Source organism: Asterias amurensis, chromosome 2, assembly GCF_032118995.1.
Source record: "Asterias amurensis chromosome 2, ASM3211899v1".
In the NCBI taxonomy this organism is placed as follows: Eukaryota; Metazoa; Echinodermata; class Asteroidea; order Forcipulatida; family Asteriidae; genus Asterias; species Asterias amurensis.
In genome coordinates, this window is record NC_092649.1 from 304,825 (window position 1) to 319,004 (window position 14,180).

Consider the following 14,180-nt stretch of genomic DNA (forward strand, 5'->3'; position numbering starts at 1 on the left):
ATTGGACTTTTCGGCTCGGTTAAACTAACCTGGTCAATTTAACCGGGCACCTTTGGCTCGGTTAAACTACCCATTTGGGTCGGGTAAGTTACCTGGGAGGAAAACTTCCTGGGCTGTTCGCATTGGACTTAAAATGGGTAAGTTACCCATTTGCTCGGTTAGTTTAATATTGATACCCAAATTAAGTCCAATGCGAACAGGGCTTTAGTCTCTTTATGACCTAATCTAAGGAAAAGTATTATGGCATAATGAGAACAGTTTTCGCTCCCTCATGTAGGCCTAAATGTTGTGACATGGATAATTGACCTTAGCTTTGACAGAAGGTCTGATGATCAATAAACCGCTGAAAGATGTATTTCCTACTCTCCAGAACATTTATTTTTATAAGGAGGGTCAAACAAAAATAAACAATTCATCACAGAGAATTCTCTCTCAGCCTGTGCTTAGCATCCATACTATTGCTCAATTTATTTATTTTTTGGGCGAAGTAGCTAAATGAGGAAAGCAGAGGAAATGTACAGAAAACAAAAGTTGGCCGCGCTCCAACAAGACCCAAGATGTATTTGGGTCGTCCCAGCACAAGTAACACTGTTTTTAATGGATATCATGAAGTCAAGTGTGCTTGTAATCTGCAAGAGCACGCACTAACAAAAACAAGGCCTAGACAGTAAACTGCTATCTACATTGAACCCTGACTGCAACTTCACATATTCAATCATCAGTAGGAGGGCATAGAGAACATGGTAGCAGAGCCCATTTTTCAATCACTTCTTTCTAATTGGATACAGTGGAATTGGAGGAAGGTGAGGTTCAAATAGAGTGAAAGTCACGTAGGGTTGGAACATGGAGGGAGGAAGTGCTATGGTTGGAATGGCCGATTGTCATCTGACTAGTTAGACCCAACCTTATGTAATGAAGCAATGTCCAAAAAGGAAACTAATGTTACAATTATTCAAATTGCCTTTGTGCATTTAGGAATTGGGAACAATTTTATCTGTAAGTGTTCTGACAACAACATTTGTTGTTAAATATGAAATCACCTTCGGTAGTTTACATCATGTCATTTATGTAGTCTACAATATGAAAAGACATAGACCTACAATGCAGTAAAAAGTATGCATTTCATGCACGCAAGTACATAGGCTACATTTGTGCCATACATGTATGAACTTGAAACTTAACTTTGTGGCCGATTACTTAGAATCCAACTAAAAAGTATGTAAAACATGACACACAAGCATATTTTTTCGCACAAGTGATTTAGCACATGTTGAGTTCTGGAAGTTTTTACCTTAATTTGCCACCTGGGACTGAGTAAGCTGGGAATACACAGGATGTACACAGGCATGGAACAGCCATGTTTCAGCAAGACATGAATAATGGCTGCCATACTGACATTGATAAACAACGCATAACAATTGGCTAAATATCCAGAAGCTGTTTATGTTCCAATAACCAGAAACAAACCTTGCTAACAAACCAGGTCACAAAAGGCTGGTGTTTTTTGTCCACAACTCAAATAATTCTTCCAACAAGAAGCCATGTTTACATCCAAACTGACCCTTTTAACTTGGAATGAACTCAACAACCAGCAGTGTAATGGTCCTCAGTAAACATTTGTTAACTAGAAAGGTTTATAAAGCTGGGGAAGCATTTTATTTCCAAGATTTATTTGAACAAGGGAATCAAGAAAGGCAATTTTTGCAGAAGATTTTCATTTTTGAATTCCTTGACACTACCAATAAGATGCGTTTTATCTTTAAGTGATCCCCCAGATCAAGATGTAGAAGGAGCCCATTTTATTCCCTCTTCCTTCAGATCAAAGCGAGCAATTTCTCATCAGTAATAAGACATCAGAGTCACAGGTGAACACCCCTAAGCCTATTTGTAGACATCTCATGACTGCACCTGCTAGGGCACTGAAAGCATACTAAGTGCAAAAAGTCCAATAAATATTTCTCCTTCATTTATTTCAATATGTCTGTCACAAACACATCTGTTGGTGAGGTATCATGGACGGTATTTTACAAGATTACTAAAAGTAGACTGACCCAAGAGTAGATTCAATCTAAGGTGTGGTACTTGGAATATGAAGATTAGAAATCAAACAAGTGGACTTGCATTCATTAACCTTTCCATGATGAAACCTTATACCATATGTTCTCATGCAGCACCCAGACTACAAACTCACAAGTGATTTAGAGTGCAGTCACCAACAAGGTGAATTGCAAGAAAGAAACTAAACTGCCTTTAGACCCCATTCCCACTGGACCCTGCATTGATCTCCCAATTCGAGAAAAGGGCGATCAAGACCCCGAAAGGATTAAAGCAGGATCTGATCGCCCTTGTGGATTAATGGGCGATCAAAAGTCTAGAGGGAATGCAAAGGGCGATCAGACCCCGCAATTTGCTAGCGAATCAGTGTTCTTTGGAACCCACATCCGTTCCCCAAAAGGGGGATCAATGCGCAATCATTCTCAAGTGGGAACGCAACCGCGATTTCACGCCTGTCAACTAATCTTGTTGCGGGATTCCGATCTCGCAATTGTGGATCTAGTGGGATCGCGGTCTATGTAACCAACAAAACTAGGACTGGGCATTTCATTTGATATAGTCTGTTGAAGAGAAGCTTATGTGGGGAAAAAAAACGTTGTATTCTTGTTTTGTAACCAGTACAACTTAAGGATATCCGTTAAGGCTTCGTTTATAAATACTAGGCTTCATATCGACATAATACACTGTCTTTGAATCACTTTGAGAATCGACTGATGTTTTATTTTAAGAAAGGTGTTGGCTATCAACATTGCTTGGTATACTACCATATTACCAAATGCAATGCAAAATGTTTTTATGAGAATGTAACTTTGGTTTAAAGACACTGGACACTATTGGTAATTTTCAAAGACTATTCTTCACAGTTGGCGTATTTCAACATATGCATACAATAACATACCTGCGAAAATTGGAGCTCATTCGGTCGTCGAAGTTGCGAGATATTAATGAAAGAAGAAAAAACTTTGTCACACCATGGTCACACGAAGTTGTTTGCTTTCAGATGCTTGATTTCGAGACCTCAAATTCTAAATTTGAGGTCTCAAAATCAAATTCATGTAAAATTACTTCTTTCTCAAAAACTTTGTCACTTCAGAGGGAGCTGTTTCTCACAATGTTTTATACTATCAACCTCTCCCCATTACTCGTAATCAAGAAAGGTTTTATAATGATAATTATTTTGAGTAATTACCAATAGTGTCCACTGCCTTTAACCAGCTCCATGGTTAAACCAATCAAGTGGACTTTGTATGTCCGATAACATGGTATGATGAGCACTAGGAAGCAGTGATAACAATGATAGTACAGGTAGGGATGGGAATAGGACAGTAGGCCTAAAAGCTATTGCATTCCTCCACCACTCGTTATGTGATATATAACGTAGCTCTCATTTCAATTCAATTCAATTACTCTTTATAAGATCCAAAATAGATTAATTCAAATGCCGCATACAGCTCTAATTGCTGAATAGCTTTTGAGAAGCCCCCCCCAAAAAAAAAAAAACCTTAGCAAAAAGATTTTCAAAACATGTTTTGGAAATACTGAATAAACAATGCCATCACACCCATCACTTAATACATGAAAAAAAAAAGCATTTTAACTTGTAGGTGAATAATGTTTTATAGTGCCTATAAAAGAGATGTGAGGTCGAGTCAACTATCATGGTGTTACCAGTGTTAGTGTGGTATTCTGAGATATTTAACAAAATACAAACCTTGTATTTCAAGTTGTCTCCAAGAAATGCATCTTGAGGGACAGCATATTTGAATACTCTGCCCACAGTTGCTGTAACATCCAACATACCGGCTCCCAATGATACTGGCTTCCATAATTCTGCTCTATCCAAACCGGAGTTTATAGTCTCAGGGGATTCATTCTTGAGTTCACTATGAAGCCCGCTCCATGCTCGTGTGTTGCTTATTTGGTCTGCGTTTACAACGCTAGCAGTCCTTGTTATGCACAGTACTACAGTTATCCATAAGATACAGTGATGACGCAGGTTGAAATCACTCATTAACAAAGCCATGATGTTTACTTTGTTACTCTTGACAACCAAGATTGGTTGTTTCACTGCAAAGTTAACAGAAACCTCTCAGGAGAAACTCCAATGGGTTGTATCAGTCTGGTGACCCAGTTGGATGACACAAGTCTTTCAGTTAATGTCTAATACTGCTTCCTCAAATTCAAACTTGAGCTTAAATCCAGCCATCCAACACATCAAGAGCTACCATGTTGAAATCTGCAGAAGGAAAAACAAATTCAATCAAGTTAAGCTTCAAAAGAAAAGCATATTAAAGGTTGCTGCAATTTTTGTATTTTCTTGTGTTGTCTTATTTTTCAGTTTTAAAAGTTTTTTGTTTTTTTTGCCATACACCGTACTCCAAACAATTGCAAAATATTGTTTTCTTATAAATAAGCGCACATTATAAAGGGGCTATTTAAACAACATGTTTCCGATGGCATTAGTTTTCATGATGTTGCAGTTCCTCTAACTCCAGTACATGACTCCTTGAAACTCTCCAGCTACAAATGACACAATTAGTCGGAGACTACATAAGTGTGAAATGACAAGTTCTCAATGACTAGCCTCCTCATCAATACCGTTCACAAAAAGACACTCACCACCCAGTGCATCTTGGTTTACAATTGATCACACCATAGTAGAAAGTTAATCCGAGACATAAGATTCAACCATCCGATGGAACATTGAGTGAAAGTCCAACTAGCCAAGCAGTGCATCTTGGTTTACAATTGATCACACCATACATGTAGTAGAAAGTTAATCCAAGACATTCAACCATCCGATGGAACATTGAGTGAAAGTCAAACTAGCCAAGCAGTGCATCTTGGTTTACAATTGATCACACCATACATGTAGTAGAAAGTTAATCCGAGACACAAGATTCAACCATCTGATGGAACATTGAGTGAAAGTCAGACTAGACAAGCAGTAGTGAAGTCAGCTGTACATCATACATCGGTACCTCATCACATTCTCCTTATAAGACGTTAGTGCCTCAATCTACATTCTCTTCTTTCCGTAGGGCTATCTCATCTGCATATCAATTCTATTACTCTCTTCAGTAGTGTATCCTCTGAAGAGGAAAGGTTTTCCAGCTCAATGGACAAACTGTCTCAGTCTGTCTGGCACCTCCAAGATAAAACCATGCAACTCTTCCACTTGAGTGAAGGCAGACTTAAAGGGCAATATTATACAATTAGTTATAACTGGTATCACTGCGCCTCAATTTGTGCTAATAATAAAGTCATAACTCTGAAATAAAAACATTAGGTTACAGCTCATTATGATGTAACATTGACAAACAATTGGATGCATAGATCAAAGGTCATTAATAGTAAGCAATCCTTTTTGGATCTTCAAACATTGAAAGGGAATACAGGACATTCTCAAACTTATTCCACTAAAAATTGCAAATGTGGATTTCACTGAATTATCTCAACATGAATTTAAAGGTATATTTCCCAACATCACAGGAAATTTCATTACAGGGGAGGGAGACATGGGTGTTTTGTTTCCATTCTAAAGGCTTACACTAACACTGCCTTTAAAGCAAGTAATATAGGACCTGCCGCTGGCCGTGTTTGCTGACAATATTTACACGCTGTGTCCCCCACACACTGGGCGGTCACAATACATTTTGTTGAGGGAGGCCTTCGCTTGTACAATATTTAGAAATTGTTCAGTGTACCAGTCATGCATCACCAGGGATGCATACTTCCGCTGCAAAAGGCTGCGCTAGATGAGCCCACACTCAGATAACGAGTTTTAACATAATTTGGTTCATGATAAAAGAGCAGCGTTAATAAACTGTTTGTTTGCATGACTTTTCAGTTTCTCTCTTCATTTAAGGCTGGCTTTTTTTTACGACTGTTTCTACTTTCTGATAGGTCTAGTTTTGACTATTATCTGTTGTAAATGATAGAAATAGAGCGAACAATTTTCTGACATTAGAATTGTACATTGTGTAATACATGTCAGGAGCGATAAGATGTCTAAACAGACATTGTAGGGGTAGCTATTGTGCACTTTTTTGTACATTTAAAAGGGTAGGCTACCTATTGAGAAAAACACGATTTCTTTTATGGATCTATAGGTCCTACAATGTACACAAATCTGTAGGTCCTACAGTGTACACAAACATACATGCATGGCCCAGTAAAATTCAATCTTAAGTTCCAATTACAGTACTTTGTTAGTTTGCTCAAGACTGACTCATTTGAATGGTTTTGAGTGACTAGTCAAAGGGACTGAAAAAGTCCACATTATTATTATCTGAAATATTATAGGCCTAAAAGCCAAGAAAAATAACACTTTGTAAGACCTCCAAAAATCACTGTTTCTTATTAAAAATTCTGCAATCAAAATAAAACCCAATATGAACTGTTAATAGTGGTTTTCAGTATAAACTTGACCACAAATTGGTTGCATGGTGTGTTTATCAACTATAGGATGGAAACTGATTTTCTCTTCACAATGTTCTTTCCCGCAGCCATTTTAACTTTCTTCTGAAGCAAGCAATATGAAATTAAACATTCAAAAACTCGGCCATGACATTTACATGGCAGAATGTGCATTAATGCATAATGATACTTGTACATAGGCCTATATGTAAGCCTACGTATATGTACGTAAATGTACATGATAGGCCTAATGTGTATAGCTAACAATGTAAATCAATGTATACTTTAAAAAAGACCTATAGTATGTATTTTCCAGATTGGATTCAAGTTCAGAAAAATTAACTGAAGTAATTTAGATTTGTGACCTGACCCTGGTACAATCCTAATCACCTTAAGAATAACACATGTTCCTCAGCATCCTAACCACTCTCCTATATTACAAGACTAACTGGTGAACTTGAACTACAAATTAGATTACCACAGATGACAGTTTCATATGGCATGTAATCAGAAAAACCCACACATGTAGTCTGATAGCAAATCAAGAACGCTTTTCAGCAAACATTTCAGTTTTTCAAACACTTAAGGGGTGTCCAACAATCCTTTCGAATTGTTAAATCAAATTAAATATCAGTTAAATTGTGAAATTTCAGTTGAATTGTGAAATTTCAGTTAAATTGCTATTTGTTTTAACTATTTGTTTTCTCAGAATGACTGAAGTGAAAAAGCAATAAGTTTCATATTTTGTTTTGTGTGCAATTGAGACAGAGAGCTCAGTACAATACATGTATGTCCATTGTATGCACCGTTAACAAACTTGACATACCTGTGTACAGAAGACATGTTCAGTCATTTCTCATTATAATAATGATTGCACATTCCTGACATGTGCACTCTATTAATAAAGTGCGCTTCTCTTTAACTTCAAGTACATTATATCCTACTCACGTTGCTGATAGTCGTTTACTTTGTGTTGCAAAATTCACCAGAAACATCTACCTTTGGCGATCAACATCAACCCAATAGTTTGTCAACAGATTTTGTTACCTAACCCACATAGCCTACACCCCAATGAATCCTTGAAATTCTGCCTTAAATACTCAAACACAAAAACTCACATAACTAAAATTTGTGTGGGCACTGGACCACAGATGCGCAACACTTACGCTCCTTTGTACCAACAATTATAACAGAGGTTGTTTACTGCGCACAAACCTAGTGTAGGGCACGAATCCGGTCACGCTTGTCCTTACCGAGGGTAAATTATAAAAGGGTCAAAGAAGTAAACCTTGATGTCATACTCAGAGTCACTGTCAACTTGACACTGGAATGCACATAGTGGGCGATGAGATTGATCATGACTTCAATCTTTAATTTCTTTAATTGCACGATGATCGTACCTTTTGAGTTACGCAGGGATTGGCTTATTTCCATTTACACAATGTATATATGCAGAAACAGACATCCTTGCAATGTGCAATATTGGCGAACTGGTTAAGATCAAAAGCTTTAAACGACAATTATTGACTCCAATGTTTAGTTATCAACATGTTGTTTTTCAACGTGTGGTTAGACAGCACCCTACATATTCTTACTACTGCAATAGTAAAATCCTCACCTGGAGCAGTATTTAAATACACATGTAGGATCTATGGAGGGATCATTGGCTGTACACAACATGCAGAAGAGAAACACAACTTACATAAAGAAGGCACAGCTTCTGTAGTGCATTATTAACTGTCATATCATACATATAGTTGGGTTCAAGTCATTGTAAGATAAAGATTTATCCATGGTGGATTCGGAACACAATGTTTATTAACAGCAACAGACAACCATAGAGCAAGCACTAAGCTTTACATTTCAAGCCTAAGTGATGTAGTCACCTAACTGAGAACCTAAACACCATTTTGGCTCCTGGAATATGAAAGCCTTCAATCCACAATAAATAGGCTGAGAGTGGGTAACAAAGACACTTAAAAGGTGTATGGTGGTGGGGGGTTTATTTAGACCACTCACCTTGCCTTGATAATATCCTGGCCAAGTCGCCCACATATATAATATAAAAAACCACCCATAACCTTTGTGAAAGGCCGGGCAAGGCTGACTGGCAACTACTGTACTAACATAGAAACTTTGCTACCTCTTCTTCCATAGTAGCAAACCTAACAAATCATAAGAGCAGACAGTTGACAAAAACCTAACAAATCATAAGAGCAGACAGTTGACAGACATTTTATTTTATACCTGGTTAGAATAGCACTATGGAGATAACTGCATTGTGGTGTAAGTCCTAAATACTACCCTGCAGAATTCATTCAGTTTGTGTTTCTGTGTATAAGCCCATACATTGCTTCCTCCATGATAGGCCTTTTCTACAATCATGTATCCTCATTCCATAGAGACCTTGACGACAAGTCTCACTTTATCAAACTTGTACATCATGTAGGCTTTACATGGTGGCTGCTTCTACCTCCATGGTGGCTGCAACTCATGGTGGAATCTCAACAAAACATCTCCACGTATTTTTTAATTACATTGTACTTGGCTTCAATCTTTATCATAGACTTTGTCTTTTTTAAAAACTGTGCAAGCACATGCTCAAAACCATGCTCAAACCATATATGCTCTATTTTTGGAAAGTAAGTTCCATGATGTAAACAGTAGTACATGTAAGTTCTTTATTTGTTAAAAAAATGTTCATATGACTGAATTTGTTCTGTTTCTGTGTAGCCTAACATCCACATATGGAAAAATTGCTGCACGTAGTCACATTTCTTCAAGATGTCGATTGTCTTGCAGACCTGTGTGTGGCCGCCAATGTTATATTGAGCAGTTGTCTATTGACGATGAAAACGAGATACTGAAGGTTATTGAGCATAGTCTGCTTGTTGATGAAGGATCCTTATGACTCACTCTAAAGAACCTCACAATGATAGAACAGCCTGAAGCTTCGTCACAGAATACACTAATTTACATGAAATTACTTACTAAACCTGTAGCATTTTGGAAATGTAGCTAAATTGATTACTCACATATGCAGCTGCAGGGATTCATAACCCTCCACTAATGTCCCACCCCTCCACTAATGTCCCACTGTCAGAAGCTTCTATTCTTGCTGGTAGCTAATTTGTGCTCATTTCAGATCACAACAAGAGGGTGTATATCTAGGCAAGGTCAGACATATTGAATAGCCATCTTTAAGATTTAACATCTGGTGCTAATTCCACTGACCCTACATGCCATGACATAGTACTGACTGTTTGTCTTAAATCAAATGATTTTATACTGTACCAGCCTACATTCGCAGGAGTTTAAAGGAACACGTTGCCTTGGATCGGTCCAGTTGGTTTTTGAAAAGCGTTCTGTAACCGTTTGTTATAAAATACATATGGGTAGAAAGATGTTGTAAAAGTAGAATACAATGATCTACACATATATGCCTCGAAATTGCGTGGTTTTCCTTTTACTTCGTCGACTAACACGGTCGGCCATTTATGGGAGTCAAATTTTTTGACTCCCATAAATGGCCGACCGTGTTAGTTCGCAATGTAACAGGAAAACCGTGCAGTTTTGAGCGATACTTGTGTGGATCATTATATTCTACTTTTAAAACATCTTTCTAACCATATGCATTTCATAAATGGTTTCGAACGCTTTTAATAGACCAACTCGTCCGATCCAAGGCAACGTGTTCCTTTAAATTTAGTACATGTACTGGTACATCCTCACCAAATGTATTTTATGGGTCTGTTGTTGTTTGTAGGAACAGAATAGTGGACCATTAGGAGAAGTCTTACATCATGCAAACCCAAACTCTATCTAAATATGGAAAAATTTCCATTTGTTTGATCTCAGAAGAAAGAAATATTGTGGTCAAGAACCAAAGTCTATTGGGGGTTGCCCTAATTACATCAAGTGCAAATAACTGGAATCTCCTCAACTTTGTTGTAAACCACAAAAAAACACTGCAGCAATTTCCTCTATCCAACCTCAAACAAGCACACAATACTCATAACCAGCATTGGCTACAGCCCAAAGGAATGTTTTAATGGGTCTACCACACACATTGGCCAATACAAGAGCTGCCTTGTTCTTGCCATTATGCCTACAAACAACATAACAACATGAAGTATCCAAGGCCATACATCTAAAGTGTTTGAATGTCTACAGGGACTCTCCTCTCCTCCTCACAATTTATTTACTTCAAAGGTAGGTAACTTGTCAATTTTTTACAGAGCATAAATGTTTATCCCTGGAGACACTGAACAGGTCTTAGAAACTGCCGATGCACAAATAAACACAGGATTCTGATTGATTTAGAGGAGGGTTTTTTCAAGACTGGAGGGTAAAATGTCCAAAGTATTGAGCTACAACACTCTGACCATCTTGCAATCATTTTCTTTTCATCAAAGTGGATCCCAATCTGATAATGCTCCAGAAAGACTCCTAACTAGATACCAATCCTTTACTCTGATCTATCTCTGATCTATTCTCCTACCTCCATGCTCCGATGATGCAGACAAAACAAAAACAGTTGAGAGCAATACAGTTATGGATTGGATGTTGTTTCAGACACTCCTGTGTTAATGAAAGCTCAATCTCTGTGCAGGATGTTATCAGCTGTAGCTTCTGTCAACATAAGATGCTTCTTTCTAATCTTAAAGGTCTGACTACCTACCCCCCACCCCCACCCCAACCCCCATCCCCACCACCAACCCTTACACTGTGATTGACTGCATCTATTGAACAGTGCATCATTTTTCTTGTAGAAGACAGTCTGGTATAAGACTCTGTGTGTACTGGTTTAAATTCTGTGATGTTGAAACATACAAAAGAAGGAGGCACAGTAGGCCCCCTATGTGACTTTGTTTCTGTGATACCAAACCAACACTTGAAGATGTATTGTTTCCTGTAATAGTTTCAAAATTCTCTTCTTTGTTCCTTGTTGATCAAACTGATGAAGACATAGCTGGGTTTTGTCTTGTATTATAACCTTCTTTCAGCGATTGCAGGACACTATTTTGTTTTCTTCTTGGTGATAAATTTTCAAAATCAGGGGGGAAAAAAATTCCCCTGAAACAATATGAACTATTGATACCCTTATGAACAAAACTTGAGAGAATCTTCATCTGAAAAGTGAACATTCACCCGTTAATTTGTACCTCTGACACAGACAGAGTGGCTTTACAACTAAGACAGGCATGTCTTAAAAGAATAACATAAGAACCAAACTCTAGCAAATTGGATCTATTCAGCAATCAGAGTCCATGCACTGGTTGTGGCTCACAAAGTAAAACCAAGAAACATACAACTCAATAGTAACAAAGGAGTTCCAGGTGAAGCTTTGATATTTCAATTGAACTATTTTGTTTTATTACTACTAAAGAGGCATTTATTATAAGTAGAGATTGTTGACTGCTTATAACTGGCTGCATAAAACCATAGAGCTAGGGTCCTAGCTCTTTGATAAAACCTTCCACATTCCATTCCCAGCTGTTGAGTGAAAGAACTGAAAAACCAGAAGAATTATTTCCCAGTGTGATACTGCTTAGGAATTCAGCAATGATACAGTTCAGACATCATTCATAATAGATAGATGTCTTATATTGTTGCCCTGATTACTCACCATCAATGTACACAACAAGTTATGATGTGCATTAAGGCCCTACAAGTTAATGTTTCTGTCCAGTTTTCGTTGAAACAAATAATATATTCAGCTTTGGGTGCCATGGATAGTGAATACCATGTACATGTCAACTTCTCGTAGCCATGTAGTCTTAACCCACTATCCAATCACAAAAAGGAACCATCTAGACTGTCTGCAATTTGGTCCTATAATGGAGGTAGCTCCATGGTCTTATACCTGCAGTATACCTCCTTCTTGGCAATGTTGGAAACAAACACAATTTCATCAAATAATTATGGTTGACTGAGACCAACTTTGAAGTGTAAGTCTTAACCCACTATCCAATCACAAAAAGGAACTATCTAGACTGTCTGCAATTTGGTCCTATGATGGAGGTAGCTCCATGGTCTTATACCTGCAGTATACCTCCTTCTTGGCAATGTTGGAAACAAACACAATTTCATCAAATAATTATGGTTGACTGAGACCAACTTTGAAGTGTACATTAGGTCTACACTATGATGTGTTTTTCAGTTAGACTTAGCTCCCTTGCTTGGGTAACAACTGAAAGTGATGACTAATAAAATTCTCTCAAGCATGATCTACCTGTCTATTCAAATTGATTACAGTTTGCTGGGCCAATATAAGCAACTGACCACATCAAAAAAACAAGGATGCTTACCTGTAAACAAACTCAATACTAAATTCCATCTTATGGTTTCACTGAGCATGCAATGAGCATCTCCTGAATAAACACTTGTTGCCTGCAGACAGAGTCAGTGAATAACATTCACAAGAATAGAAGGTTCTACCATGGAGGTTCTATGTAACCACCCAAGGAAGGTTGACCACACTAGTAGAGGATGGACAGGACATACTTCAATGAGACGAGTGGTCTTAGCCACAGTAGAGTGAGGAAGTCAAAGGCTTGAGGTAAACTCTTTTGAGATGGACACAAAAGATGAAAAGGTAGCCATAGGCAGCTGGTGATGACCAAGATGAAATGAACAAAGACCCCCATCAACAAAGAAATGCCATCTAGTGGGACAACTACTGTAAAACATTGAAGACAGCAAATGTGTCACTTTGTTAGTCAGCCATTGTAACCACTTCCTCAAGACAGTCATTTTGCCCTACAAACAATGCCTCCTTTTTTCAGTTAGCTAGATTTATGTATTGAGCTTATCCCATAGATTGGCTAGACTTTAAATAATATAATTATTATTTATTCTATAAAAAGTAAGACTTGGTTTTAAAAGACATTTTTTAATACTTTAAAATTTGTCATATAGAATTGTTAGTACACGTTTGTAGGCCTACATCTTTGTTACTAATGTTTCCCCCAAAAGGCACATTCTGAAATCAGAAATGTAGGCAGAAATCAAGCTGTCATGATTTGTCATGTAACAAGTTCTAATTTTTAGGTAATAAAACTGGTCTGAGATATGCTCCTTGTCATGCTGACAAACTGCAGACCTGCTTCTTACAGTACAAGGAAATGAATCCTCAATGGTGGGCATCTTTATGAAAACAATGTTTCATTTCAACTGAAATATTTTAACGGAATACCAAGCCAATGGTCAAGTGCAAGGAGGCCATAACGTTATTGTCTCTCCATGATGAATCTGTATATTGAGGTCAATACTGACACCATTGGCAAATAGTTCAGATTCATGTCCTTCTTAAAACGGTTTGTTAACATTCCTCAACATCTTCGTCATATGCTAAAGGAATCGATCCAAATATGATGGTAACAATGAGCCAGGTTAGGATACATTAAATCAAAACATGTGTGAACATATAGTGAGTTTTTACCCCCCAAAAAGCAGCTACTTTTAGCAATGCATACATCAGTTAACATGAGTGAAACTCACTATAAGAATATCAAATACCTACCATACCTTCAACTGTGTTTTGATTGGTAAAAAAACTTATACAAAGTGGTAAGGTAAATATAAATAAACCATCAACCATAAAATAGTGAAAGCAACTAAATCAAATTCTCTAACCATACAAATGTGATCAACCATGCATACAGAAAATATTTCAGACCATTTAAAAATTTGATCATAACTTG

At 37.5% G+C, this 14,180-nt stretch overlaps 1 protein-coding gene across 4 annotated transcripts in view; it reads right to left on the reverse strand.

Annotated features, from left to right (window-relative positions):
- Nucleotides 1–14,180, reverse strand: part of LOC139952029 (dystroglycan 1-like) — an 82,771-nt gene that overhangs the window by 17,555 nt on the left and 51,036 nt on the right. For 3 of the 4 annotated variants that reach the window (XM_071950975.1, XM_071950981.1, XM_071950976.1), the window contains one exon: nt 3,767–4,291. In XM_071950975.1, coding sequence (XP_071807076.1) covers nt 3,767–4,078 — 312 coding nt within the window. In that variant the 5' untranslated portion in view covers nt 4,079–4,291. Of the gene's footprint in view, nt 1–3,766; nt 4,292–10,975; nt 10,997–14,180 lie in introns of those variants that run through there. The other variant, XM_071950990.1, reaches the window with a different exon arrangement.